The sequence below is a fragment of the Nyctibius grandis genome, chromosome 19 (assembly GCF_013368605.1).
Source record: "Nyctibius grandis isolate bNycGra1 chromosome 19, bNycGra1.pri, whole genome shotgun sequence".
Taxonomy (NCBI): Eukaryota; Metazoa; Chordata; class Aves; order Nyctibiiformes; family Nyctibiidae; genus Nyctibius; species Nyctibius grandis.
The window spans coordinates 1,332,727-1,360,617 of NC_090676.1; the positions used below are offsets into that span (position 1 = coordinate 1,332,727).

The following is a 27,891-nucleotide window of genomic DNA, read 5'->3' on the forward strand; positions in this document are numbered from 1 at the left end:
CAAAGTACTCATTTAGCACACAAATGCTTGAAGTCTATGTTGTTGAAATCTTTAGGTCAATTTTCTGTTTAATGCGTTTTATTGGTATTCTCATGATACAACGAGAAGCCTCAGAACCAAAACAATCCATTTATGGAGAGAGACGGACACGTGTGGTTTCATACCAAGTTTATTTCTTTTTTTTTTCTTTTTTTTTTTTTTTTTCCATAATCACTTCTTTTGCACAACAACAACCTCGAGTTGACAATGAAATGCACGCGGTGGACCGAAGGGAACCGGACAAGGCTCTGTTAGTGATGGCAAGTCCTCCCACGACCCCGCGCCAGCTCCCCACCCGGCACACGAAGGCGGCCCAGGCTGCGGCAGGAGGAGTGAATCCTGCCCGGGAGGGCAGCCGGGGTGCTGAGCCCCAGGGTCACGGCTCAGCCCCACGGCCACGCAGTCATCTTCCAAACCTCTGCCTGCAGCCCTGGGCCACTTTGTTCCTCCCGGGGTGGACAGTTGTGTACCACGACTCGGTGCTTCGGTACTTCCCATTTTCAGAGCGCTGTACGGACACGGAGGCGTTGGCTCCCCCGCCGTCCCCGTGGGGCAGGGAGTGTCGGTGTCCCCTTGTCACAGCGTGGGGGAAACTGAGGCACGGGGGATGCCAGGGCTGGGATGCCCGGCTGCCCCCCGGCACGCGTGGGGGTGGCTGCCTCCCTGCACCCCGGGGACCACGGAGCACCCAAACGTAGGCGTTGGCCAGTGCCCCTCTTCTGCTTTACTTAAAGACAACTGACTACAAAGGTGGAGTTTATTGGTCTTACTGTGTCATCTCGTCCCCTGCACGGGTAGTAAGAAATCTCTAGCACCGTAAACAGCCATTCCCTGACTCATTTCAAGTGGTATCAGAGTGTGTGTGTGTGCATATATCGATTCCACGGATGCGTCTGTGCGCGTGTGCACAGCCACTGCGAGGGAGGGGAGTAAGGCGGCGGGACGGGACTGAGCGGACCCCACGAGACAGGCTGTGCAGAGCCAGGGCCGGGGAGTCACAGCGGGCTAAGGAGGAGCAAGCAAGCTGCAGTTTACATCTTAAAAGGAGCAGCAGTACCGACCTACCCCCACGGTAGGATGCATGCAATCGTGAGCTGCCACCGTCCCTGGAAGGTCAACTCAAAGTTAACCCCACATCTGGGGTAGAGCAAGACTTTTTAATGACTCGAAAATAATAATACAGGGCATAGGCTCAGTCCAGAAGCAGTCTGAGGGGCCAGCATCCTTGAAAGCACCAATTTCCAGCTGGAGCTGAGCACTTTGCTGTAAGGGATAACGTGAATGAGGCCAGTTGTCCCAGCTCTCGTGCACCTTCGCTCGGTGCCCGGCTGTCGGTGCCAACTGGGAACTCATTTAGCTTCAGTATCTCTGCCTTGCTCGAATCAGAGGCCCTTCTCCAGGAGAGCTCTTTGAAAGGTGTAGGCACGCACGTAATAAATTGTCACCATCTCATCTTTCCTCCCTCACACAAACGTCCGTGCTCCGGGCAGGGATGCTGCCGGCCGCCCCGAGGCTGCTCTCCCTGCCAGGCACCAAGTCTCCTGTTCATGTGCTGCTGCAAAAACGGGGCCACGAACTGTCGCTACACAGCTTGCTTCAAAACCAACCCCGGGAACTGATGAAGAACCTCAAGCCCTGCCACAAGGAAGGTGGCCCTGGGAGCTGGGGGGCTGCACGCTGTGTCCGCGGCCGCGGTATGTGGGGACGGTCCGGGAATGAGGCTGGGATGGTGAGGATGTTAATGAGGATAATTAATTAGTCTCGATTGAGGCATGAAGTATGCTGCTGCACGCAACTGTTGGCAACCCTGGGAGATGGAAAGGCATGAAATAACCGTGACCCCGGAACGTGCCACGTGCTGCCAGCCGGGCACGGCCCCGCGTTAGCTGCTGGCGCCGGCAGCACCGTCCCCGTGGGTCGGTGGACGTCCCCGTCCAGCCACAACCACAGGAGCAGGGGCACGCAGCCAAAGCAATCACACGTTTCCCTGATAGTGAAACCAGACAAATGTCAAGCTCCACAACATCCCTGCTACATTCATCTGCACCGGGCAAACCTCGCTCTGCTACACCGAAAGCATCTGGCCCCGCGGACGAGGCTGTTTCCTTGGCAGCAGTAACAGAGCCGGTGCCCTGGCATCACCGATGCAAAACTCCCCCTGCACATCCCTGCACGTCCCTGCACACCCTGCACACCCTGCACACCCTGCACACCCTGCTCCCGGGACACAGGAGCTCACCCTGCACTAACACGTTTTCCAGCCACATCCACTGTCCCTCGCAGCACCGACCCGACGGAGGGGAGAAAAACGAGTTTCCCACTGCTCACACCTGCGTGAGCACCGTGTGCTGGGCCGCTCTCCCGGGCGTTTCCCCGTGGGAGTTTTCACCAGACAAAGCTATTGCGAGAATAAGTCTCCACCTGGGATCCAGGCTGGCGCTCAGGGAGGGGAGGAGAGCGGGCGCTGGGCAGCACAAAGGACTGAGGTGGAGGATCCCGGCAGGAACCGAGTCTGGAGATGCACAGGCCAAACCTCACGGCTCCGCCGGCTTCCCCGGGGCTGCAGGGAACAGCCGGGACCCCTCACCGAGGAGCTTTGGGTTCACACTAAATTGTGTGTACCAGAACTGAAGCATCCCCTCCGTTCCACCTCTGGTCCTTCCTTCTCCTCCCAGCACGAGGAGCAGCCTGTCCCCGCTCCCACCGCCCTGCCCGCAGGACTCAGCTCCCCACGCCGTGATTTTCCAGCTGCTCCCTGGTCCTCATCCCACCCCGGCGGCACCCTGCCTTCACCCGCTCCTTCTGAGCCCCGAGGAGGGAGCGAAAACGGTCGTTTCTCTTGGGTTAAACTCCTGCTCATGAGTACAACATTTCTGATCATAATAATCATAATAATCATAGTACTAAAAACAGTATTTACAACAAGCTCCAGGTCAGAATTACACACCAAGCAAACACTCAGCACCACAGAGAGTAGGACAGGGTTAATATCTCGCAGGTACCTTCTCAGATCCCACCAACGTGGGACACAGACATTTGACAGTTTCAACCATTTCTTACACACAAACATTGCGTTTAAATTACTTTTAAATCTTTTTTTTTTTTTTTTAAACTTTTTAAAATTTCTCGTCACTATATGAATGAGGTGATGCTGGCGGTGATGCCGCGCTCTACACAGATGCTTATCTAAGACAGCTGCTACTATAAACTGATCATTAGCTACTGGTAAGAAATTCAACCCTCAGTTTCCTTCCTCTTTGCTCTAAATCTTTATTTTTTTCAGCACTGGGCAGCGCTGGGGCTCTCTAACAGCCCTGTCCTCCCCCCACCCAGGCAGAGGGGTTGGGGAGTAAGGTAGCCCTTCCTCTTCGGAGCAGAGTGTCCCCTACCATCAGGGCCATCGAGAGATCTCTCTGAATCCAGCTGGGACTTGGGGGGAGATCAGCAAAGAGCTCCGGGATTTGAGCTCCCTGCTGCTCTTTGGCTTTCCATGGGGTTTCTGCGACCGCCTGATGCTCATAATCAATTATTTACCTAATTAAAGCACAGGGTAGGCAGAAAACTTCAGCTTCCGACAAGACTCAGCGAGGATTTCTCTTTCAGAGGGGAGGAGAGGGAATGGGATGGTTATTCCCTGTGCAAACCCCTCGTCTGCTCTAGCTCCTCGTCGCTGCCTGCCATCACAGAACCACAACCCAGTAATCTCTAAGCACGGGACAGAGGGGAGTTCTTGTTACCTCCTGCCTAAACAAAAGCAGTTTCCAGCGTGTCCTCTGAAAAACCCTGCCGCAGGACCGTGCTCCTTTGGCTACCGGGATCTAGAAGATTGGGAAGTCCACGGGCTCTGACAGTCACCTATTTAGATCAGATGTCACTGCCGTGCTTGCATGTTCTCTGCTCATCCCTACCTCCATCAAGAGACAATTTTTTTCTAAGAATAGGCCTTGAAAAGCTAAAGGCAGACGAGGAGTGAGCATGGGGACATCTCTTCGCCCTTACTGCAGCACTGCCCCCCTCTTAGCTCCCTCTCACCCAAAGGCACCGGTGTGGAGGCACCAGGCAGGCAGCTGGTGTGCCCGGCCTCCCCGGGTGCTGCCCGCGAGCCAGGGCTCACCTGGTCATCTCTGGTCTCAGTGTCAGCCCTGTGATGGCACCAAAGAGTCACATCCATCTTTGGAAAGAGGGAAGGACGATCCTTCTCTTCACTAAAAGGCTATTTCACAACCATGCGCCGTCTCTGTTGGATTTCCTTCCCTACTGGAGAGAAACCTCATGCTTTGGGAGCTCTGGAGAGCCCGCAGACCGAGCGCCCTCTCGCAGGGCTCCCATGGAGCCAGGGATGCAATCGCCGTCCAGTTCTCCCCGGTCCCCGCTCTGCCGGGGCGAGGGCGGCTCAGTCTACGGGCTCCCCCGGCCCGCGGCCAGCCAGGGCATCAGGCGGTGCCCGCCGTGATGTGGCACCCAGCACCCAGCTCTGGGTGGAGACCCTCACCTACTTCCACACGGGCTATCAAAGAATCATCCAAAGATGAGGACTCTGGGTCGTTGCCTGCCCGGGCAGGCTCCAGAGACGGCCACGAGACGGGGCGGCTGCACCGAGCCATCCCATCCCTCTCTCGCTCCTCTCTCCTGCCGCTGGCAAACACGGGGCTGTTCCCTATTCCACTGCACACACAGAAATGATCACGTTCTTCCCATTAGTCTGAAACTGGTACTTGGCTCAGAGCAAACACCAAGAGGAGTAAAAGCCCCGGATAAGAAATCCGTATCTCTGTGACGCTGCTGGTTGAATTTATTAATATCTTAATTTTTTTTTTATATCAGTTTAAGAAATATTTTTTTTAAAAAAGGACAAAACCCTCCAAAGAAGCTGTTTGATTGACTGATCGATTCTCTATTTCATGTGAACTAGCTGCTATTCTGCTTAGAGGTCCCTATGATCTGTGAATCCCCACAAGCACTGACGGGTAAGGATGCAGAGAGAGAGAAGCGTGTAGCTGGGGGACGAACACCGGGGAGGGGGGGGATGGAGAACCGAATGTTGCATCTAGACAAACAAAATAAAATGTGTTGGTTGGTCGATCGGTTGGTTTGTTAACAGGAATCGGGTGCTAGATGTGTAGAAAAGCCCTTTATCCAGAGATCTCCTCCCGCTGTTCCTTGTTCCTGCGAACTTCGGCTGCGTGCAGTTCCTGCAAAGACGGGAGAGATGACACCACGCTAACACCTTCTGCTCTTGCCATCTCTATTTTCCTTCTCTCCTGCACACAGGATTTGCACCAGACCAGAAAAAAAGAGACCAGTTTCCCCTCCGACACACCCTGAGGACGGTGTGTTACCCCTGCAAGGGGCGAAGCGTCTCGTCTGCGGGAGCTCAGGGGTGATGCAAACCTGCAGCGAACGCGTTCACAGCTCCCTCTTCTGCAGAGCCCTTCGGCCACGCAGCCCCCGGGCATGGGGTGGGCCTGAGCCCAGGCCTTTGAGCTGGCACTTAGCAAGACCAGCCAGACGGTGTTTAGCCTGGAGAAGAGGAGGCTCAGAGGTGACCTTAGTGCAGTCTACAACTACCTGAAGGGAGGTTGTAGTGGAGTGGGAGTCGGCCTCTTCTCCCAGGCAACCAGCGATAGGACAAGAGGACACAGCCTCAAGCTTCGCCAGGGGAGGGTCAGGTTGGACATTAGGAAGCATTTCTTCTCAGCAAGGGTCATTAGCCATTGGAAGGGGCTGCCCAGGGAGGTGGTGGAGTCACCATCTCTGGAGGGGTTTAAGACAAGACTGGACGTGGCACTTAGCGCCATGGTCTAGTTGCCATGGTGGTGTCAGGGCAATGGTTGGACTCGATGATCCCAGAGGGCTCTTCCAACCTCATTGATTCTGTGATTCCCTGCTGACCTTGAAGGACACATCCCCCCTCCTCATGCTGCTCCACAGCCCACTTTCCACCAGCAACGAAACATCCATTCCCTTGTGCCCATCGCTCTGGGAAGACCCCGCAGGGACCAGACCCCCAACCCCGCCATGGGCATCAGCACCCAGCCCTCTCCCGGGGCACCGCACTCGCCTTCTCACGGAGCCGCTCCCTCAGGGCAGCGAGATGTGCTTCGCGGATCTCCCTGCTCAGCTCCATCTTGTAGTTGAGCTTCTCCTCGGCCAGGCGGCTGAAGTTGTTGTTCTCCTCCAGCGCCTTGTGCAGCACCTCCCGCTCGTGCTCCCGCTTCTCCGCCAGCTGCTTCAGCACCTGCGCCTCCTGGGTCTGCGAGGCAAGGCGGGAGGGGTGTAAGGCAACCAAAGAGCCTTTGCTGGCCTTCAACTCCCCAGAGAGGTTTTCTGACCATCTCCTCTGCTCAAAACCCCTCTGCCACCCCCCCTCCATCCTGTAACGCTCTTGCTTGGAAGACTCTTTGAAACCCTTTTCCTGTGGTGGGGCAATGTCTGCTGGGTCCGGCACTCCAGGCTGGCAGGCGATGCAACGCTGTGCCCACTGGCACAGCAAAACTGAGGTGACGCACATGGGGGTGCAGAGTCCCCTCTCTGAGTGTCACCTCATTCCTTGAATTGTTTGGGCTTGCTCTCCTCTTACCCACCAACACACGTAATATTTATACTTTGTTTTACTCTGCTGGTTTTCTCCTTTTCAATAGTTTACACCAGAATTGTATAAATAGACGAGGGCTGGGTGTCAAGAGCAAAGGGGCAACCTCTTTTCACTTGTGCCCTGCGATAGGACAAGGGGCAATGGGTGCAAGCTGGAGCACAGGATGTTCAACCTCAACATGAGGAAGAACTTCTTTACTGTGAGGGTTACAGAGCACTGGAACAGGCTCCCCAGGGGGTTGTGGAGTCTCCTTCTCTGGAGACTTTCAAGACCCATCTGGATGCGTTCCTGTGTAACCTGCCCAAGATTGGTCCTGCTCTGGCAGGGGGGTTGGACTCGATGATCTCCAGAGGTCCCTTCCAACCCCTGACATTCTATGATTCTATGATTTTACACAGCACTTACAATCAAACATGGCACAGCCAGCTGTTCGAAACACGAGGCTGTGTTTAGGGTTGGAGGTTAAGTCTGGTGTGTGACCAGCTGCTCCACCTCCTGCAACATTAGCTGGTGGGAACTGCCCCCCCCCAAGATGACCCCCATACGGTGTGGTTCTAAGAACAGGAGGACTATGATGCTCATCGAGTCTAATTCCCTGCCTAAACCAGGCTGCAGAACCTGCACTCCATGACCCCCATGTCTCACCTGACAATTTATATTGGAATATAATAATAAGTGTGAAAACACTATTTCCAGCCATTTTAGATTGCTCCTGCTAAGCCACTGTTAGGGTTTGGTGCAGTTAGTACCTGTCACACAAAAGTCACTGCTTGCACAGGACATCACATTACCTTCCTCCTCTCTTCTGCAGCCTCCAGCCTCCTCTGCAGCTCCTCCAGGGACAGATCCTTCTTCTTGGGGGGGGAGGAAAGGATCGGGCTCTCGGGAGATAAATCTGAAGGGGACTTCAGGATCACTTCGAAGCTCTGGCCCGATGCCCTCTTATCCAGCTGCTTCACCTCCATATCTTTGGGAGGAAAAAAAAAACAGAGGCTCTGTGGACCTGTGACACTCGGGAGAGCATTCACCTGAGGGCACCGAGCTCTTCACATAGGGATTAGGGTGTTCCCATGTCCTGACCTGGGTGATTTTGCTCTATCTCCAAAATTTCCCAATTAGTGACCAGCTTCATCTCCCCCAGGTCAATGCAATTAATTTAAATTCACCGCATAATTACAGAAAGGCCGTGTATCTTGTATGTCACCCCGGTATGAAGCAGACAGCCTCTGCAAGCAGTTTCTTTCTGGGGAAATGTGGGTTCCATTAATAAAATAAACTATGAAAGGAGACCGGGATGAAAGCTCCAGGATGGGACAGCCCAGCGCACCGTCGAGCTCCCGCCTTGCCCGCAGCAGCGTCACGCGTTCGATGCTGCAGCTCCCGTGGGAGCAGGTTACGTACCTCCATACTGGTAGATGGTATTGGGATGGGGCTGGGTGTGGAAACAGGAGCAGATGAGGGAGAGCAGAGACAGCTCCTTCATCTTCTCCTTGTAGGCTGAAAAATACACAACAGCAATGAGAAGAGAGTCTAATGGCAACGGCAGCTCTTTTTCATGGAGAAATGAAGCGAGTAGACACAAGGAAACCCATTTGCAGCTACCAGAACCTACGGAGGCTTTTCCAGGCTGCCATACCTTGCCAAAAGGTCCCCAAGGAGGGACCAAAAGGTCTGTTTCTGGGGCAATCTTCACCTGTATTGTTGGAGTTTAGCACATTTAAGACAGTGAACTGGTAGCACACACTTGACAAAGAACCTCAGAATAGAAGAGGGACTCGAAAACAGAGAGGTGGAGGTGCTCTGTCAGGCTGTCAAGTTCTTTACCACGTCAGTGTAACTCTCACAGCACCATTGCTCTGCTGCAGGTCAGCAGCTGAGGCTCAGCACTGGGTGCTGCTGCCTCACGGATGCTGCTGTGAGGCTCTGCCCTGGACTGGCTCCTTGGGGGACACCCAGACACGTGGGGACAGAGTCTTCATGGCTGCGTGTCCTGACAAACCTGCCCTGAGCCGACTCGTGCTGCCCTTCCTCCTGCCTCCACCACAGGGCACAGGCATGCCGGTGTCCAGCCTTGGCTCTGCCTCTGCATTTCCCACATGTCCTTGTGCTTCTGACCTGGGTTTGCCCCTTCCTTGCTGAGCTCCTATTTCGACCTCCAGCCAGAGGTGAATCTGCAGCCTGGCTGTCACTGCCACCTTCATAGCAAGACCCTCCACCAGGCCAGGAAAGGGAAATCCCCAGAACTTTGTGATATGAAGAGGAACTAGACACAGAACAAGTTGGAAAAGAAGTATTATCCTGTGTACCACCTGCCCCCAGGAACACCTTTCAGATCATCTCCTCTGCCTTCCTGCAGCTACTCGGGTGGGAAAACAGTGGTTTCATATGCCTGCTTCATACTTGCACTTATTTTTCCTCCTAGGTGCAGAACTTCATCCTAATTAACACCCTCCTTTTGCTAACCAACAGTCCCCAAAGCTCAGATCTTTACTGAACATTTTTCAGTTTGCTCCACATTCTGATTTTAATACCCTGCCCAGTCCTGCCATTAAATGTAAAGCAGACAGGAACAGTTTACATCAGCAATGCCAGCCACAGCGCAGGACATCTTTGATTTTGTTCTTAATGACAAAAGCCTTTGGAAAGCCTCTGAGAGTGCTGTATCGTGTTAGAAGTCATGGCGTGCAGCAGTAAGCTAATGTATCCCATAATGTGCTGCCAAGAGCCCTGAGGAGGGTCCCCGGGACTAAACGAGAGACATTATTGTTTAATAGAAACAAACCACGCACCGAGGTCATTGCTCCACCATTATGTCTGGTCCTGGGTGAAGCCAAGACATTAAGCAGATGTGCCACATCCCTGACCCACTCATTTAATTGTCTCCGAGCACTTGTTACAGAGCACAGTGCTTTGTATTTCATTACTTGAGCTTCAGGAGGTCTCCCCAGTGCTGGTTTCACGGTGCTCTGTGTAGCTGAGCGTCTGCTGCAGTCCCTGCCTTTCCGGAGGTCTGTTGGAGTGATTTTGCAGCTGCCTCCATTCCATCGGGATCTTCCCTGTCCCGCTTTCCCTTCTGTAGAGCAAACCGACCGTCCCTCTCCGCCAATTAAAATGAAAAGGAGCGACAAGACAAAAGGACACGGCTCCACTGAGCTGCGGCAGCGCTTTAATGAGCGATGGAAGTGCTGCGCGTCCTTCTCCGGCACCGGAGCCTGCAGCCGCACCCGGCGCCAGCCGTCAGGTGCAATTAGCAGCATCGCGGGCACACGGGCCGGGGGAGCGGGGCCGGGAGCTGCCGGGGCCCCGGAGACCGGCGGGGGAAGAGCCCGAAGAGCCCCGACCAGCCGGGCAGCCCTCACTGCCGGGCACCCCCGCTCCAGCCTCCCCGCTGCCGGGGGGACGGGTGGAGCAGCGGGAATGAGACCCCCGGCCGGTACCCGGGAGGGCCCGCTCGGCCCCGGGACCCCGGCCCGGGAGCTGTCCGTTCAGCACCACCCCAGGACCCCGGCCCGGGAGCTGTCCGTTCAGCACCACCTCCGAGACCCCCAGCCCGGCACCTGTCCGCTCAGCACCACCACCTCCAGTGAGCCCCCAAGCAGCGCCAAGGCCGGGGGCTTCGGCATGAAGAGGGGGAAGGACCGACCCCTGAAGAAATCGCCCCTGATCCACACCCCGAGAAATAAATGGGCTCCTGAACCCGCCCCGTCTCCGCTCCAGAGCAAGCGGTTCCCCCCGCGCGACACAGAAACATCCCCAGTGATGCCCTCGTCCTCACGCACTTCTGATCTGACACGTCCAGTGACAAACAATGGGCAGTACGTGTGCCCAACCTCTGGGTCACTATTTAGGTGACTGTGACACTGAAGATCAAACCCAAGATCTCCTGAAGCAAGGCTATGTCTCAATCAGAAAGGGCACGCTTAAAACTCTCAGGGTAAAAGATCAGCATTGCAAACCTCAGCACTGAAATTCCCTTCAGAAGTACCTGCACTCACATTTGCCAAGAGGTATAAGGTTTTGAGGACATATTTATGCCAGTGGACAAAATCGTTGCACCAAGAGAAGAGAGCTGGCTGGCCAGAAGATGACAGGGCCAACAAGTCCCTTCCATGAAACACTGTATGTTTTCCAGTGCACAAATTTACACATTTCAAGATCAATTAGACAGGAAATACTGAACTTTTTATTTAAGCATCTATTTATTTAAGCATCTATTTGCATTAGTAAGGCTATCTGACACGGTTCCTGAGGGACTTTACACCAAAGCATCGCTTTGTTCTCAGAGGTGCAACAAGAGCTTTGTCTCCTGACAAGCAGAGGATGAGGACAGGCTGCTCCCTCAGGTGTGAATTACTGATATTTTACCCTTCTTTTTAGGCAAACACTTCAACAGAAGGATCAGTAGCAAGTTCATTCACTCTGATGTGGTCTTCATCCTTATGTCATAACCCTTCACTGCTTTCAGGTTAGAATTGGGGTGAAACATTGCAAATAATGGAGTTGTGTAAATTAAGCAGTGAATAAACCGTAGAAGGTATAGAAAATATACCAGAGTCTCATCCTGTAAAGTGGGGTAAACTTGTATTTTGTTGGCTTCATGGGCCCCTGGGTAGTGATTAAACTACAATTCTATTGAAAAGGTGCCGTCAGTTCCTGACATTCCTGAGTATTTATGCCCCGTAATCAGCACAGTCTGATCCTGCTCTGTTTATATTCCATTGCACACCCCATACAATAATGAATCTTTATTAACATTTTTCATCTCGCTTTTCTCTGCATGGGCAAAATTACTTTCTCCTTGTTCAAGGAGAAGAAGGGAGATTACCTGCGCCTTCACCAAGCCACCAAGAGGGTCTTGGTGCTCTCAGCTTGCTTTCTCTCTAGCGACTCCTTTCCCGTGCTCCCTCTAGTGCTGTACAGCACGTCCTGCATTTCCATCCCCTGCTGCTTCCCATGCGCACTATATACGGCATTTATCCGTGTAAAAGTGTTTATCTCCAAGCTAAGCCCCAGAGACACCATCCAGCTGCTCCCCGAGCAGCTGCAGTGCAGGAGATGGAGGAACGGTTGGGGACGGGCGCGGTGCGCAGGCAATGGGAACCATCTTCCCGCTTGCAATGTGCCCTAATGAATATTAGGGGCCACCTAATATTCATTAAAAAGTTTTGTTCTCTGCTTCCTAACCAGACAAAATTAAACTGCAGACTGTCTGAGCAGCCTGTCTTTTTGCTCAGTGTTTAATGACGTCCAGCAAAACAGTGAGGCCATTTAGGCACGACGCTGATACACAGTCATTCATAACAAACCAGAGGCACAGCAAGACTAATTTATGTGAATTCAGGCAATTTAAATGGATGAGACTGGATGTGCTATGTCTGATAGCAAGGTCAAAGCAAGGTTATTACATGAAAACAATTTGGTTTGCAAAGATAACTTTGGAGAGGTAAAAATTGCTTCCATAAAGAATATCATATCATGAAAAAATGAGAACGGTCCAATTATAGATGTAGCCAAAGCGCAAACAGAAGGTAGAGAAGCTAGAGAGACAGGGAACGAGTCCTTCAGCCCCAAAACTGCAATGCCGCATACACAACAAGAGCAACCACAGTCCTTGATAAGCCTTCAGAGTACCACAGACTGCAGACATTCTCGCCTGCTATGAATCCTATCCTAAAATTAATGGCCAGACCTTCACATCAGTCTAACTCACTTCCATCTTCTTGCTCCCCAACTTCCAAAACCAGGTCAACAGCAGAGCTCACACAATGAGAAAACACCAGCGGGTTTTTTGTTTCAGATCAGCGGTTGTACCCCACACTGACGCCATCCACCATCTCAGCTGCTCACCATGAGATCTGAGGCCCAGAAGTTACCGCGGGCTCATGTGGAATCATCCATGAGAGCAGGCAGATGCGAGGGTTCCTCTGCCTTCTGTCGGACATCTGCTAAACTATCACTCAGGAACGGTTTCCAGTCACCCAGCTCCTTCCCCCCAGGTTTCATTTGCAGCTCATGAATGCCACGTCACCCTGTGTTATGCACAGCCAATGGATTAGCAAATCACTCAAGCTGCAGCACTGGGACATGGGGGCTGCCCTCAGGAAAATAACCAGGGAAATCTCCTCTTCCAGGGGCTCAGCACGAGAGAAGGGCTCCCGCTTGCAGCAGAGACCCAGCAGCCGGGGCTGGGTGGGGGACTGATTGTCAGGAAGGAGAGAAGCATGGCCTGGGTTGCTTGATAAAGCAGAGGAAGGAGCCAAATGGAGGCAGCTGTCCCAGAGTGTTTGGGGAGTTGGGGCAAACATAGGTTCAGATGGTCAGGTTTGGGTGAGACAAAGAGCTACAGGGGAGCTGGGAACCAGATAAGCCAGCAGTTCGTGAGACAGTCAAAGACAGGAATCCAATGCCATGCTGTGTCACATACAGACATGCTGTGTGACCACAGACAGTCATTTGGTCTCTTTGGATCTTGGTTTCCTTTGCATTAACTGAAGATTATTGTACTTGAGCATTACACGGTGATATTATTTGTATAAACACATTCGGAGAATATAAGTTGCTCTAGTATGGCACTAAACATGTAGAGGTACCTTGAAAGAATAAAAGAACTGTTCAGAAATACTCTGAGCAGCTCTTCACCAGTTGGGATGTGCCAAAGGGCAACAGCACATGCACATGGCCTTTGGTTGCTCTCTAATTCTTTTGTATTTCTAAATCGTACCCAAAGATTTGACCATTGGTTTAACTCCCCTCTGGATAGGAGACTTTTTTTTTAAAGGTAGGTTTTCACCTGGAAGAATAAAGCCCACGTCAGTAGGGCAGCTGGGAGGGATTAGGCAGGCATGTTGTTTCCAGTTAATTTAGGGGTATAGAAGTTTTAGTGAGCTTCAGGTCCCTCCAAGTGTTGTCATCAAGAATCACCAGCCCTCTTCACCCTAAGAAAGCTTGAAGTGGCAATCCATCCTGCTGCCCACACTGCTGCCACAAAGGTCTTATCTGCAGCTTTCCAGTTGCCACATCAGACCACTAAACCTCAGCTTTTCCTCTGCAGGAGAATGTGTTCATCTGATAAAACAATTCATTCACCAGATCTGAACCAACATCGACGGGCTCCAAGAAAGGGCTCTTTTAAGATATCTAAGGGATCCTCACAGAGTCTGCATGGTGCCATCAAAGAAGATATGGTTTATATTTTAGAAGGAACAAATATTTTCCAAGGAGTTAGAACCCTTGTTTGGATACAGTGGTAAAAAAAAAATTATAAAAAATGCCTACAACAGATTCTTTTGGCTGGTAAAACCGAAGTCCCAATGAAAGTACCATAAATTTCTAAGGCCATACAGACTCCATCAACACCCGAAGAAAAAGAAAATAATGATTTCTTGAGAACACAGAGAGATGGAGAGCTTGACAGAAAGGACTCCAAGTCTCCAGCATGGGCAGCGAAGTGTCAGGACAGGGCAATACCGGGTGGTGTCCACCAGTACCACCCAGAAAAGGGATTAAGGGGAAAACCCAGACCTACATCAAGTCACACAACTCTCACAGTTCAGTGTAGGAGGGGAAAACCTCGGGATCTGCCAAGGCACATTTACCATGCCCAGTCGTGAGGCCAGTAATGACAAACGGGTGTTCCCTCTTGGCTCCACCTTCTCAGACACACTAACGCTGGAGAAAAGCCCCCGAGGCTGTCACCTTACCTCGTCATTTCACCATCTCCTATCTCTTTATTCAATCCAGATGCACACAAATGGTGGGGAAAGTTACGCAGCCCTGCAGAGCCCAGCCAGACACCCCTTCTGCGGCGTACCCAAGCACAAAGCTTGGTGCAGATGCCGTGGGGAGGAGGTGCGAGGGCTCTGCCCCACCAAGGTCTGCACCGCAGCTGAGCCCGCACTGAGCATGTGCTGCTGCATCCTCTGCTCCAGCACCGAAAACAACCACCGCGGCCAGGAGAAAACGCCTGAGGTGGCAGGGAGGGAAGAGGGAGGGCTGCTGGGCTGAGGGAAGCAAGCCCCATTTCTTTTCATCCCAGGGATTTGTTTGTTTAAACAAACCCCACAAAATCTTCCCGAGGGGAATAAGCCCCCAGGCATCAGCTGCAATTACAGCCGCCCTCCCTCCAGCACGGATTTGCTTTTGCTGCAGGTAAAGAAGAAAATAACAAAGAAAGCAAACAAGACTCTCTCCTTAATTTAAGGGTTTGCTCGCCTTTTCCTCCTGCCTTTCCAGGCCACTCTCCCTTCCTGCTGTAAGTGCTACAGGCGACGGGGAGCTGCTCCCTGCGCAGGCAGCTGGGCGAGGCTCAGCCCTGTTCCCTCCCTCGGCAAACATTTCCCTGTTCTCTTTCCACCTGCCACAGCATCGGTTTCCCGTCACTTTCTACTCCTTGAAATTGTTTCTCTACTTGATCTGAGCCACGAGGAAGCACGGTTTCTCTGAAGCACACACTGCTTCACGATCCTAAGGCTCCTTTGACAGTAAAACTGCATCTTTGGGAAGATGAAACATGCCATTGGCGTGTGTTGGGTTGGGAGGGTGAGGATGCACCAACTGGAAAATGCACGTTATGCCTACGTGTGTTTCATCCACCGCCTCGACCATCTCAAGTTTGATGCAACCTTGGTTTAGATGGCTGGTGAGCCTGAGCCATCCCTCCCACCCCGCTCTGCAAACGCGGCCCGATCCTGCTCTGTGGGAGAGGAAGGCGATGGGTGGGACCTCCCGAGCGAGCACTGCCGCACACGGTCATTGAGACAGGGATTCGCACAGAAATATAGACAATAGCTGGAGATTTTCTATCGCAGAGACCCGTTTTTACAATGCTGCTTTACTGTCTTTAATTTCATGCAAAGCCCGCTCGGGATCAGCTGCACCCTCACACCCCCATCCCTACGCATCTCTCTGTCCTTCTCTCCCCTGCATCTGCTGCTCTTTTAAAAGGAGGAAGGAGCAGAAAACGCACAGCAGGAGCCATGGAAAAGGCCAGTGAAAGAAGCAAGAAGTGTCGCCTGGTCTCCTCAGGCTGGTTCCCTGCAGGGAGGGGGGCACAAAGCACTGCCTGCTTCCCCTTTTTGTCTGCTGTTCCCATTCAGCCCCACATCCTCCAGGATTTAGCTCCCCCCGCCCAAGCCCCTCTTTATGCACCGCAGAATTCAGAGCCATTTCAAGAGAAAACTTGGGGTTTTTTTTTAAAGAAAAAGACCCTCTAAACCCACCCCCTGTTCATTGTACCGTTTCAGGCTTTTCTTCTCCTTCACCCACATTCCCAGTTTCAGCCCTTTGAACCCCTCCTCCCCAGTTAAAAGGGGCAAGACCCATCTTTAGGAAGCGGCTGGAGCGAAGCAGCACAGCACCCTCAGGGCAGCCTGCCATCCCGGAGCCAACCCCGGCCTCGGTGCCAGGCTCGGGGCAGCCGCGCTGCCCTTCCCGGTAGCGCTGCAGGAGGGAGGAAGGGCTGCCCTTGCCGCATCTCATGTCACCCAACGCCATCAGAGGACCGCTCCCCTGTAGCATCCTCTAACGGAGAAATCCGAGCTGTGGAAGAAATCTAGGGATGGGGAGCCCTGCCAATACACAGAAACCCATCCAGGTTATTCTGGTTGGGTTTGGGGGGATTTTCTAGGGCATCACTGTCAGCCTCTTGCCTGTGTCTTTCTTTCCGTTACCCATTTAGGCAATACATGATCTTCACAAAACAACATGTAATTGCTGATTTCTCTGCATCCAGCTACACAGCATGCAATTTTTTTCTTAGAGGAAAAAAAAAGCTGTATCACGTTACGAAAATAACAATTAATTGGCATGCAGTTATCTTCTTAAGGCACAATGGAACGGCAGCAATATTTTAAACTGGCAAGTTTATCGCATGTGTATTCATATTAAAATAAAAAGCCCACCTGCTACCTTGCATCAGAGGGGTGTGTGCATGTCTGGGGGAGGAAGGGGAACAATGCTGCCATACCAGCTGCCTCCTCATCAGTGAACTCCCCCGAAAAGCATGGGGAAAAAAAACCTTAAACCCTCAGAATAACGATTAAAAAATATAATCTGATGGTTCTATAAGAGGGTTGGTGAGAAGCCCTCTCCAAAAGCCGCCTGTCCTACCTGAGACGGTGCTGGCCATGCTGCTGCGGCGGAGCGGCGCGGGTGCTGCAGGAGCGCAGGGAGCTGCGGGTGCTGCAGTGCTGCGGGGAGGGCGGACTGAGTCAGCTGGAGGGGGCTGCAGCCATCCGCGGCGGAGAGCCCGCAGGAAGGCGAGGGGGGCAAGGAAAAAGCAGGGTCACTAGTTGAGAATATTAATTAGCGTATGAGGCCTCCTTCCCTGGGTGGCTTTGCCGGCAGACCCCTCCCAGGCAAGGCTGCCTGCCAGAAACAGACCCACGGTGGGGGGGGGGCGAGGGGACACACCCAGCCTGGCTCTGGCAAAAGATGATTTTTTTCCTTCCTCTTCCTCCCTTTCTTGTCTGTTCTAGATGGGCTAAACTGCTTTTCCCCTTGCTGAAAGCAGAAATAAGCAAATTAATTAATTTTTTTTTTTTTTTTTAAACCAGCCCTTTCAAAAGGTGCCCACCCACAGGGCCAGATCTGGGGTCTGGCTTAGCTAGGCTGGGGTGTAAAACCCAAACCTTGCAGCAGCTTTAGGCAAACAGTGAAGGGAGGAGGGATCCCAGACATTTTTAGGCTTGGCATCTTTAGGTGTGGTTTTTTTTTTTTACACCAGCACCGGGACACAAAAGGGGCTGCAGCTGGGGGGGGAAACTGCTGTAAAAGCAGATGAGGAAGAGCAGAACGAAGCCTTCTGATTTCAGTGGGGCTTCTCTGGGTTTCCCCCCCTGCCCCAAGGCATCAGGACTTCTTTTCTTTTCCTTTTCTGTTCTGTTTTCCATCATTTCCATCCGTGGCTGTTGCTAGGGGCCAATGCATCTGTGCTTTTCGAGTCCCACACACACACTGGGGACTACAGAGCCCTCCCACTGCCCATTGCCACCTGCACCCGTCCCACCACGGCTGCACAGACCCCACCACGGGGCCTGCGGCTGCCATCCCATGGGACCCTCCCAGCCTCCGGCCCTCTCATGCCAGACTGCACATCCCCTCCGGCTGGAAACACCCCAAGCCTCCCTGCACGCTGCAATGCAGACACTCCCAAACAGGGAACCACAGGTTGTGCAAGGAGCTGCCGGCGCTCTGCCTTGGCCAGGGGCAAAAGCCACAGGCAGTGCCTATAAATTCAGTTAAAAAGACTTATATTCCCCCTTTTTTCCTATTTTTTTCCCCCAATCTCCTATTCCCTCAACACTGTATGTAAAAAGAAAAAAAAAATGATAGAAAATAACTCTAATTCAGAATAATATTAACACTATCCACATATTTTCAATGTGTGTTTGGAACAGGAGCTTTTTTATTACCATGAACAGCTCCCTGTTCTGTCCAAGGCTTGTTTTGTGGTTGCAACTCCCTGTACTTTCTCCTTGGGTTGAATCTCTAAGACTCTACAGCTTATCTTGAAGGCAGCAGGCTGAATTGCATGTGTTTCAAAAGCGCACTCCCCATTAACAGATGAAGGGGAGTGCTGGATGCTGGAATAATTTCCCCCCTTTATTTAGCATGAGCTCTGGCTTTGATTTACCCACCAGACCTGACACGGTCTGGCTACCTCTGGTGACATTCCTGAGCTTCTGGGCATAAATCTGGTATTCATTTTATTCCTTTGTGTTTAGAAAAAGGTACAGAACGCCTTCAAGGTGCCATGGCACGTGTCCCAGTGGAATATGCTGTATGAAAAATGGTGGCTACACCACACACCATATATTTTATCTCCAATATTGTTCACACTTTCTAGATAACCTGTCATATAAATAGTTTTAATACAATTAATTCTGGATCCATCTGTAACACTGGGTGTCATTTCTTCCTTATTTTACATGTAACTATCTTTTCAAGTTATCCCTGATTTTCACTAGGGAGCATCAGAAGGCACTGGGGTTTTTTTTTCAAGATGGGGATTAGGGAAAATTGGTGACTATTTGGCTAACGTGTCCTGTGCCTTCATCACCCATGACATCTGACCAGGCAGACTATCAGGGAACAACAGACTTTCATAGCAAATCAGCAAAGAAGTTGGTTTTGCAGCACGCACTTCTTTCACTACTTTATTGTGAATATTTTCAACATGTTTAACAACTAAATATTCCTAGAAGTCTTTCGATATAGGAAGGGCTTCTTCCAATAACTTGTATTTTCAACAACACTGAAAACAAAAGCAAAATTCCCAATGTGACCAAAAAGATTCTCTTTTCAACACATCCCTAAACAGGGATCCGTAACAATCCCCATGTTTCATTACAGGGAACACTCACCCAAGGCAGTTCACAGAGGAAGATTTGCAAGTTGTGGTTGTTACCAAAGGGGTCATGGTCTCAGCACACTTTATATTGCTACTCGGGGCTCCAAGCCTGGCAGAAGCACGGCTTGCAACAAGAAATATTTGGGAAACAACTTCATCTAGTGACTAATGAAATAACATTGAAAGATGAGAATCTTCTGGTCTGAAAGGAAGAGCACAGGCTGCGGTATGGGAGGCTCTAACTCATGGTACCCAGGCAAGAGCATTGGCATGAGACCTCCCAGTACCATTTGCAGACTCAAGCTGGGAGAAGCTTCCTTAGTTGGCATGAAATAACAATAATAAAAGTTCCTCACAGGGCAGCAGTCAACACCCTGAAACTGTAAAATGATACAAGAGAAAGGAGAAAAAGTATGGAGGGAGAGAAACCAGAGACAGCAACATCAGCACTACCTCAGGAAAATGTTTCCCTGAAGGGCAAGAGAAACCAGAGGGTTCTTCTGATGTTTCCTCCTTAGTAATAGCAGTTTTATTTCCCAACAGTACAGAGACAGAAAGGCTCTGGATTATCTGGATTCAAAGGAGTCAAATCATTTGGTGGTCAAACAAAAGTTTTAGACTGTTGCTATGGGAACCATCACATCTCCTCAGAAAGACAACGAATGGCAACTTAATCCTCTCCTATCTGAAAGGGGGAAAATAACCTCCATGCTAACTGCGGGAGCTTCACAGCTGGTCATTGCTCCTCTTCAAACTCTTTTGTCCCTTTCCTCAAGATGTTTGCTTGCCTGGGAAGAGAAATCCTGCCTAGGCGGCCTCTGAACAAAAATGAGGATTATTCACTTTGTATTTCTCCACTGCACAAGCGTTCTCCTTGCCAGGTTCTCTGCAGTTCTCTTCAGCCACTCACACACCCACTTCCTCACAGAGCTTAAGGATCATCTTTTCCAAGTTTTTTTTTTGTACATTTTTTTTTCCTTGAAGGCACCACTTCAAATGAAAAATAATTCATCCAAGATCTTCACCATCCACTAACGAGTGACCACTGGAGACACCCTGGTTCCTGCTGCCTGGGTTGGCACGTAGATGCCATTATGGGTCTAGGGACTGGACTTTCATATAATCCTCTGTGCCACTCTGATAAATTTTTTAAACCTCTCCTCTTCCCCCTCTTCCTCCCTCTCCTTTCTCTTGCCTTCTAAGAACTCAGGGTTTACCCTAGGGAGGCAAACACCAGAACGACAATCCAGGTGTAAGACCAATGCCTGCCTTTATCATGTCTGTATCCTGTCATAACCGATGCTGTGGCTTCAGCAAACCTTCACAATTCTTTTGCAACCAGAATAAGAAATAAATTTTTCTCTTTAAACTTACAAAATTTTCTTTTCTCTACTTTCAGTTTTAGAAGGAACTGGTGCAGCAATGCTGAAGACAGACTTGCCAATGCTGGCACCGCAGCTGTGGTCAAGTAAGGTAAATGGTGCAGAGGAACAACCCTCCAGAAGGAGAACAAGCCCTCAGCCGGTGCTGACTCATGTTTGCCGCTGGACACCAGCGCATCTGCTGACTCACACTCCCTTTTGGGTCTGGTAACCTTCCAGCTCTTCTCTCCAGAAGGGAATGCTGCTTCAATCAATGTCACCTAAATCAGTTAAAGTAATCTGATTTGATACACTATTGATATTATTCTTCAATGTAGAAAAGATGTATTTAGAGGAAATAATAATGACACAGATTCTGTATATTTATGAGGAGTTATAAACCTTTATTCTCCGTTATAAATACCTTATCCCACACTCTCACTTTACAATCTTTACAAAGTCATTTCTTTTGCAGCTTAATTTTGCATAACTGGTATCAAGTTAGAGTTCACACAGCCAGAAACATGAACAAAAGCAGTTGTTACATTTTGTGGGGCACGCTGTGAAGACCCGAAGGAATATCTCAATGCTCTCCAGCCCATTCGCTACGATTAAAGACAGTTTACAAGCAGGCAAGTTCAGCTCAAGGGGTTTAAAGGCTGGCAACCAAAACAGCCCATAAGCCCCCCTAACTGAACACCTGAACACACAGAATGGACCACAAATTTGAGAAGAGAACAGATTACATAATACCCTGAGGATTCTGAGTAATTACTGAGTAATCCATCAATCCAGAGCAGTTCAGAGTTCCATTACAATCACCCACATGTGGAACCAACCCTCAACCTGAGCAACCGAAATGCTGACACAGCTGTTCCTGGCCACGTGCACGGAGACACTCACAGAGGACTGAAGGCCCAAAGAATCGTGCTGAAGCAAAGCAGGGAACAAAGGAGCTGCACATTCACCCCTAACAAAAGATACCTGTCAGAATTCATCACTGTTCTTAATGCAGAAGCTACAAGGCTCAATGGAACCACTCAGAAACCCTCGTATCTTAAACGCTGAGAGTTTCAACAAAGAATCCCATAGTATTCTGCCTTCTCCTATATGCAGCACCACTGAAGGGTGGCAGACACGCAGCACAAAGCAGACAGCACACTGGAGACAAAGTCTGGTCAAGGGCATCGCTCAGCACATAGCTCCCCTGAGTCCTTAATGAAGGGGAGGAACACCAGGCCGGGCGGCCCTCGCCCAGGAGCACTCACACGCTCCAGGGGACCCGAACAGGCCTGAGAGGCTTTAGGAACGCAGCCGCTTTGCTACTTTTAGCAACCAAATAGCCAACCTTTTGCCTCTTCGGGGGCACACCTTGGCCTCCGCCCCGGGCACAGCGAGGGGGAAGCCGCTGAGGGACCCAGCGCCTGACGGGGGGTGGATGGGGTGGGCTCTCCCCAGGCCCGAGTCCCGCTTTCCTCCAGGCCGGGCAGAGCCCAAACCCCCTCGGACTTGGTCCCCTCCTGCCCGGGGCCCCCCGGGCCTCAGCAGCAGCTCACAGGAGATGGCACCAGACCCCCCAGCCCCAACGGGGCCCCCACCGCGACCCAGGCCCCACCGGGCCGGCCACGCCCACCGGCACCCGCCTCCCCGCCCCGTTCCCTCGGCAACGCCGCGGCTCTCGCGAGAGCTTCCGGCGGAAGTGACGCAAGCGGGGTCAGGCGGAGATCACGTGATAAAGGCGCGGGGATTCCGAACGGCGGAGCGGGAGGTGAGGGGTGGCAGCCGCCGGGGGACCCGGGAGCGCGGGCCAGGCCGCACCGGAGCGGGCGGGGGGTCCCGGGAAGGCGGGCCAGGCCGCACCGGAGCGGGCGGGGGGTCCCGGGAAGGCGGACCAGGCCGCACCGGAGCGGGCGGGGGGTCCCGGGGACGCGGGCCGGGCCGGCGCCTCCGCATCGCCGCGGCTGGGCCCCGAGTGCCCGTGGGCCGCCTGCCCGGGCAGCGGTGTGGGCCCGCTGGTAACGTCCCATCCCGATACACGAGGTGGCAGCGGGGCCTTTGGGCATCCCGTCGTGCAAATGAACCTGCCCCGGTTCCGGTTCACGGCTCTCCGCGGCGCCGGCGGTGCAGCCCGCTCCCCCGGGCCTGGCGGCACGGTGACCCGCGGGCCTGCGCTTCGTTCCAGGTACCCGAGGGGCGACATGCCCAAGGTCACGCTGAGCGGCATCACGGTGGATTTCCCCTTCCAGCCCTACGCGTGCCAGGAAGCCTACATGGCCAAGGTGCTCGAGTGCCTGCAGAAGGTGAGTGCCGCCTCTGCCCGGAGCCCTTTGGGCTCATTCACCGTGTTTTATTTCCAGCTAATAAAGGACTTCTCTAAAAAAAAAGGTTGTCACAAGTCAAGTTTATTTTTTGCTGTCCGTATCCCACCTTTTCCAAATCTTCCCTGACCTTGTTTTACTTGTACTTTTATTTTAACCTGTAGTTATTAAAACCCCAGAGACACGCAGGTGGCAGTCAGTAGAAATGTAGGTAGGATGTTTCTGCCCAGCTTGGGAAAAGGAAGAAAAGCTGAGCGAGTGGTCCTTGTGTTCATGCAGTCTGCCCTTGGATAGCTGGGGTTTGGTTTTGTATCATTAGTCCTTGGACTATTAGTGTAGTTTTTCATTTTATCTATGGAAGGATAATCTTACTGAAAGAACCTCAAATCAGAAAATGTGTTTTACAGGAGATATCTTTGTTCTGGAGTTGGTTAACAGATCTCTGTGGTCTGAGAGATCAGACAAGCTTATTGTGGAAGCTTTGGCTCTCCCCGTGGCTCAGCATTCCTCCACGTCACGGTGCAGTGGCTTAGTTCCTGCTTGGTACCTCCTTGTTTTAAAATAAAAGTGGTGTAAGCCTATTATATATAGAAATTCTTTCAATCCAATTGAAAACTATTTGTCACAGCAATGCAAGCTCAGCTGCTAGTTTCTCCTGCAAGTTGTAGTATTGTTGTGCACTTTAAAATGGTAACATCCAGTAGGACTATTTAAAAGTGCTTGGAAAATTTTCTGCCTAAACTGTGATGTGGGATATAGCCTTAATTCTAAAGGAAACTAGCAGTCTGTAATCTAAGAGTTGCTTTCTGGTTTTGTTTGTGGGTCTTTTCTCCCAACAACTTCTGATTTTTTCAGGTATTTTGTGCTGAAATGTGATGCATTCTGATTGCTCTAAGAGTGGAGAATTTCTCTGCTAAATAAAGGATAATGTCTGGCTCTGGGTTTTAGATTGAGCCTCACTAAGTTGATTAGAGGGTCCTACAGGTTGTGCATTTATTACCAGCCTTATGTGGGGTGTGTGTGTGTTTCTGTGGTATGGTAGAATTTACCAGGTAGTGATTGCTCTTTTACTGGGGAAATGCAGAACTGCACAAAGACATTCTAGTTGAATCTCCAAATTACTCTTTTTTTTTTTTCCCTTTTTATTTTATTTCTCTTTGATAAGAAGGTAAATGGTATTTTGGAGAGCCCTACAGGCACAGGAAAGACCCTCTGCCTGCTGTGTTCCACTCTGGCTTGGAGGGAACACTTTAAAGATACTATCTCAGCCCGCAAAATTGCCCAGCGGATGAACGGAGTGGAGCTCTTTCCCGAGAGACCCATGTCGTCCTGGGGCAATGCTGCCACGGATGCTGATATCCCAGGTAAGTACTGTGATTTTTATGCTCAGTAGGAGCAGGAGTATTAATGAACACTTGCTTTATCTATCTTTTATAAGTATGTATATAAGTTATAAAAGTCATGGAGCCGCTGTTTAGCAGCAGAAGTCTGGTTTCACACCTTTTTGTAGATTTTAAAGGTGTTTTACATATTTTTATGTTTTCTTAGAACATTAGAAACTCATTTAGCTCATTTTGTCTGTGTGAATAGTTAGGTGACAGAATTTCTTGCTGTCCCTGCAAGGCAAACTGTTACCATAGTAGCAGGCGGGGAAGGGAGGCTAATAATATCTCTAGTTCTTCTTTCCATGCTAATGTTTTTCTGTGCTTTTTCTCCTCTATTTGGCAGCTTATTACACTGACGTGCCTAAAATAATTTACGCCTCCAGAACTCACTCACAACTTACACAGGTCATTAATGAATTAAAGAACACGGTCTACAGGTAAATATGATTTAGGATAATGTTCCTATTCAAAGAGAAGGTGGAGAAACCCATCTGGCTTAGTTATTGTTTGAATTTATGTGTGTGAATGTATTAAAAAATTATATCTCTTAATGTGCATGTATAGACCCCGGATTTCTTTGGGTTGTTTGAAGGGGTTTTTTCAGACTTCACAACTTCTCTTATCTCCTTCATAGAATTTCCTGAATTTGGTCTGGTTTAGTTCTTGACTTCACCCACTTACTTCTAAAATTCCCCCCCTTTTTTTTCCTGGAGCATTAGGAAGCCATTATGAAGTTGAATTCCTTAGGCTGGTGTACATTTGTGAAGAGCTTTGTGTTTTTGCTGTACCAATGTCTGTCACAGTTTTCAGCTGTTGACATGCCAGTGTGTTGACTGAGCTCTTTGCACAGGCAGTAATCATTTGTTTACATCTTTCTTGTGAAGATACAACCTTGTAATAAGGAAAAAAAGTATTGAGAATGTTTGTAGTGCATTAGTTCTTGTCATATCTTATTCTAGAGCTGGCTGTGATTTTTAGAGTAGCTTTTAGTAGAAGACAGGCCCCAGCTTATTTGGCTGAACTGTTGTTAACAGGACCCAGATTTTATAGTGGATGATGTAAGCTGCTGCTCATTACCTCCTGCTGTAAAGTGCTGCTTATTACCACCCACTGCTACCAGGAGAAATACAGTACCATAAAGGCAAATAACATGTATAGCCGTTACAAGCAGACCAGCTTGCTCACTGTTTCTGATTCTGACCCTTATTTTGGACTCATCTATTTCTCCTGAACCTTTCGCTTTTGATATGATACCCAAGCTAGGCATGTGCAACTGTGTTCTTCTTTCTTGCCTTATTTTTAACATCAGTTTTGTATATTCTGTTTTAACAGGCCAAAGATATGTGTTTTGGGTTCCAGAGAGCAGCTTTGCATCAATCCTGAAGTGAAGCGACAGGAGAGCAACCACATGCAGGTGAGAACAGAGCCTTGAACGCATGCACAGGGAGAACATGCAGGTGTTTTGGTTTTGGATATGGTGCATAATTCTTTACTCTGACATTGTTTCACTACTGGAGGCTGTAGGGAAAGATAGTTCTAAGTGTGTTGCAAGGAACTTTCAGTTTCTAGTTTTGTGAGTGCAAAATTTAATTCTGAGTCTCCGGTAGCATTTTCCATCCAGAGAAGCACGTCATTATTTAGAACATGAGAGAGAGTTAATAGTTTGCAGTTTACTTTCTGATATGCCAGTGCACCAAAATAGTGCTTCAGTGATCGATTTACCTGTTGTTTTCATAAGTAATATGTAATATCATAAGTCTCATAAGTAATATCAAAGTAATATTTTGAAAAATACTAGTGGCAAAATATAACCAAATTTCCTTTGAGCGTCTGAGTGGTCTGTGCTGCATAAAAGAGAGCCTAACTTTTAAGGACACATGATTTTTAGAAGTGAAGAACTGTAACTGGCATTTATTTATTAGCTGGTGTTACAGAATACTAATAGCTCTTCACTGCTTAAGTAGCTTTTAAGTGCTTGACAAACTGTGCTGCTCTTGGCTAAAACATACTATATTTTACAGATCTACATGTGCCGAATGAAAGTGATGGCTCGTGCTTGTCATTTCTATAACAATGTGGAAGGTGAGTTTGGCTGTGGAAGTAAAGCCCTATTTTTTGGAGAGGAAGATATTTGCTAGGTAGAGAAGTTGAAAGAGTTGGCAGAATCTGCCTGTGAGTGTGTGTGTTTTGCTCTGCATTAATGTGTTTCAGGAATGAAATGTTAGGAAGTGAATGTCTGTGATGATTAGGGTAACAAAGAAATCTTTGTGATACTTGAACCTAAGGTTGTGGGTGTAATGTTGTCAATTTTCACAGAAAAGAGTACAGAGAAAGAACTGATTGAATCAATCATGGATATTGAAGACTTGGTTAAAAATGGAAACAAGCACAGGTAAATGATCCCCTCTGACCTTCCTCCCCCTTGTGAAAATAGTGAAAACTATTTCTCTGCTCATTTTTATTGATACCTTGGTATGAACTTGACATACACTAAAGTAGCAGAACAATGATGAGAGCAAAGTGGAGTGGCTAAATATGTTGCAGAGACAGCTTCCAACAAAATCACGTGTGCACTAAAGCCTTAACTTCTGTTACTGCAGTTTTTATCACACAGCAATTTCAATCCTTACTTGTGTAAAGACCAAATCAGACCAGAGTCAGGCTCACCAATATTTTATTTCTCGCTTGAGCAGAGGCTACCAATATTATCTGACATGACAAATGATGCTGCAGTTTTGTTTCAGATCTAAGAGGATGAGGTGACTCATTTGTTCAGATAAAATAGTCTAGTGCAGCATTTACTTCTAGCCTAAAGGGGTGAGATGATAATATGGGAATGAATGCCACTTTTTCTCCTTTAATTTATTTTTTTTTCTTCGTTTTGTTGAGCTGTGCTGCTGGGTGTTATTTTCTACACTACTTTCTACTTGGGTTGTGTGAATAGAGCTAACCATCTGCCCTCAAATTAAACATGCTGGTTTCAACTTCTAAAGAAGTTGAATAGAAACCCTGAGAGTATGAGACATAGTACACGAATGTTGAATGCACTCCTCATATTTCTGCAAGTATTACTTCATAACTTGTACTACATTTTTTTTTAAACAGAACTTGTCCTTATTATCTCTCTCGAAGCCTGAAGCAGCAAGCAGATATTATTTTTATGCCTTACAACTATTTACTAGATGCAAAGGTAACATATATCTTTGTTTTTAAATGCAGTTGTTCTTCTATTTATATTATATTGGCTTTTAGATGCACAGCAAGTGAATGCATTCTGTGATATACTTCAAACCTAATCAAATCCCAGTTCAAATCCAGAACCATAGAGGATGCCCTTTTGTGTTTTTCCTGTAAAGTTCTTTCCCACAGTTAAGAAATATTTTTTCTTTTTTTCTTTGAGGTCTTGCTATTTTTATAGAAGTAGCTTTGCAGAATGTGATGCCCTTGTTTGGTGCTATTCACCTCCTGAATACAAATCTTCAGTATTTGATTGATAACCCCACATACAGTGCTGGGTTAATGGTTGGACTTGATGATCTTAAAGGTCCTTTCCAACCAAAACAATTCTATGATTCTAAGATTCCAGCTACCTGATTTCTAGAATAAGGAAACTTTTTCAGTAGGGGTGGGACATCTCTCTTGGAAATAATTGCTGGCTTTGTGAAAAAAGCTGTTGCAATAAGTTGTCTGTATTTCATGAATAGAAAATGAAACCTTTGTAAACTCTGAGGAAACAAATCTGCTGATATCTTCATGCAACTTCGAGTAATTCATGAATTATAGTAAAAGCCAGATTGCTACAAAAGGCAAAAAGACCAAATGTTTGATAAATTTAAAAATTAAA

At 49.4% G+C, this 27,891-nt stretch overlaps 2 protein-coding genes across 2 annotated transcripts in view; one reads left to right on the forward strand and one right to left on the reverse strand.

The window, feature by feature from the left end:
* Positions 1 to 240: 240 nt before the first annotated feature.
* STMN3 (stathmin 3) lies at positions 241 to 16,946 on the reverse strand. Its single transcript, XM_068416063.1, has 5 exons — positions 16,742 to 16,946; positions 8,036 to 8,131; positions 7,426 to 7,601; positions 6,101 to 6,292; positions 241 to 5,231 (listed from the first exon to the last, which is right to left on the reverse strand). The coding sequence occupies exons 1-5, from the start codon at positions 16,758 to 16,760 to the stop codon at positions 5,172 to 5,174; spliced, it is 543 nt and encodes a 180-aa protein (XP_068272164.1). The 5' UTR covers positions 16,761 to 16,946; the 3' UTR covers positions 241 to 5,171.
* A 5,596-nt stretch (positions 16,947 to 22,542) lies between these two features.
* The window catches only part of RTEL1 (regulator of telomere elongation helicase 1), a 45,914-nt gene continuing 40,565 nt past the window's right edge, over positions 22,543 to 27,891 (forward strand). The window contains exons 1-7 of the mRNA XM_068416155.1: positions 22,543 to 22,644; positions 23,828 to 24,026; positions 24,391 to 24,484; positions 25,380 to 25,461; positions 26,069 to 26,129; positions 26,364 to 26,439; positions 27,153 to 27,237. Of these exons, the coding sequence (XP_068272256.1) occupies positions 22,543 to 22,644; positions 23,828 to 24,026; positions 24,391 to 24,484; positions 25,380 to 25,461; positions 26,069 to 26,129; positions 26,364 to 26,439; positions 27,153 to 27,237 (699 nt within the window). The remainder of the gene's footprint in view (positions 22,645 to 23,827; positions 24,027 to 24,390; positions 24,485 to 25,379; positions 25,462 to 26,068; positions 26,130 to 26,363; positions 26,440 to 27,152; positions 27,238 to 27,891) is intronic.

What these genes read in the sequence shown, in the direction of transcription:
- STMN3 (XM_068416063.1), bottom strand. An exon ending in TACCATCTACCAGTATGGAG is followed by an intron (nt 7,602 to 8,035) that starts GTACGTAACCTG and finishes TTCCTCCCAAAG; the next exon opens with ATATGGAGGTGAAGCAGCTG. An exon ending in CTGCAGAAGAGAGGAGGAAG is followed by an intron (nt 6,293 to 7,425) that starts GTAATGTGATGT and finishes CTTGCCTCGCAG; the next exon opens with ACCCAGGAGGCGCAGGTGCT.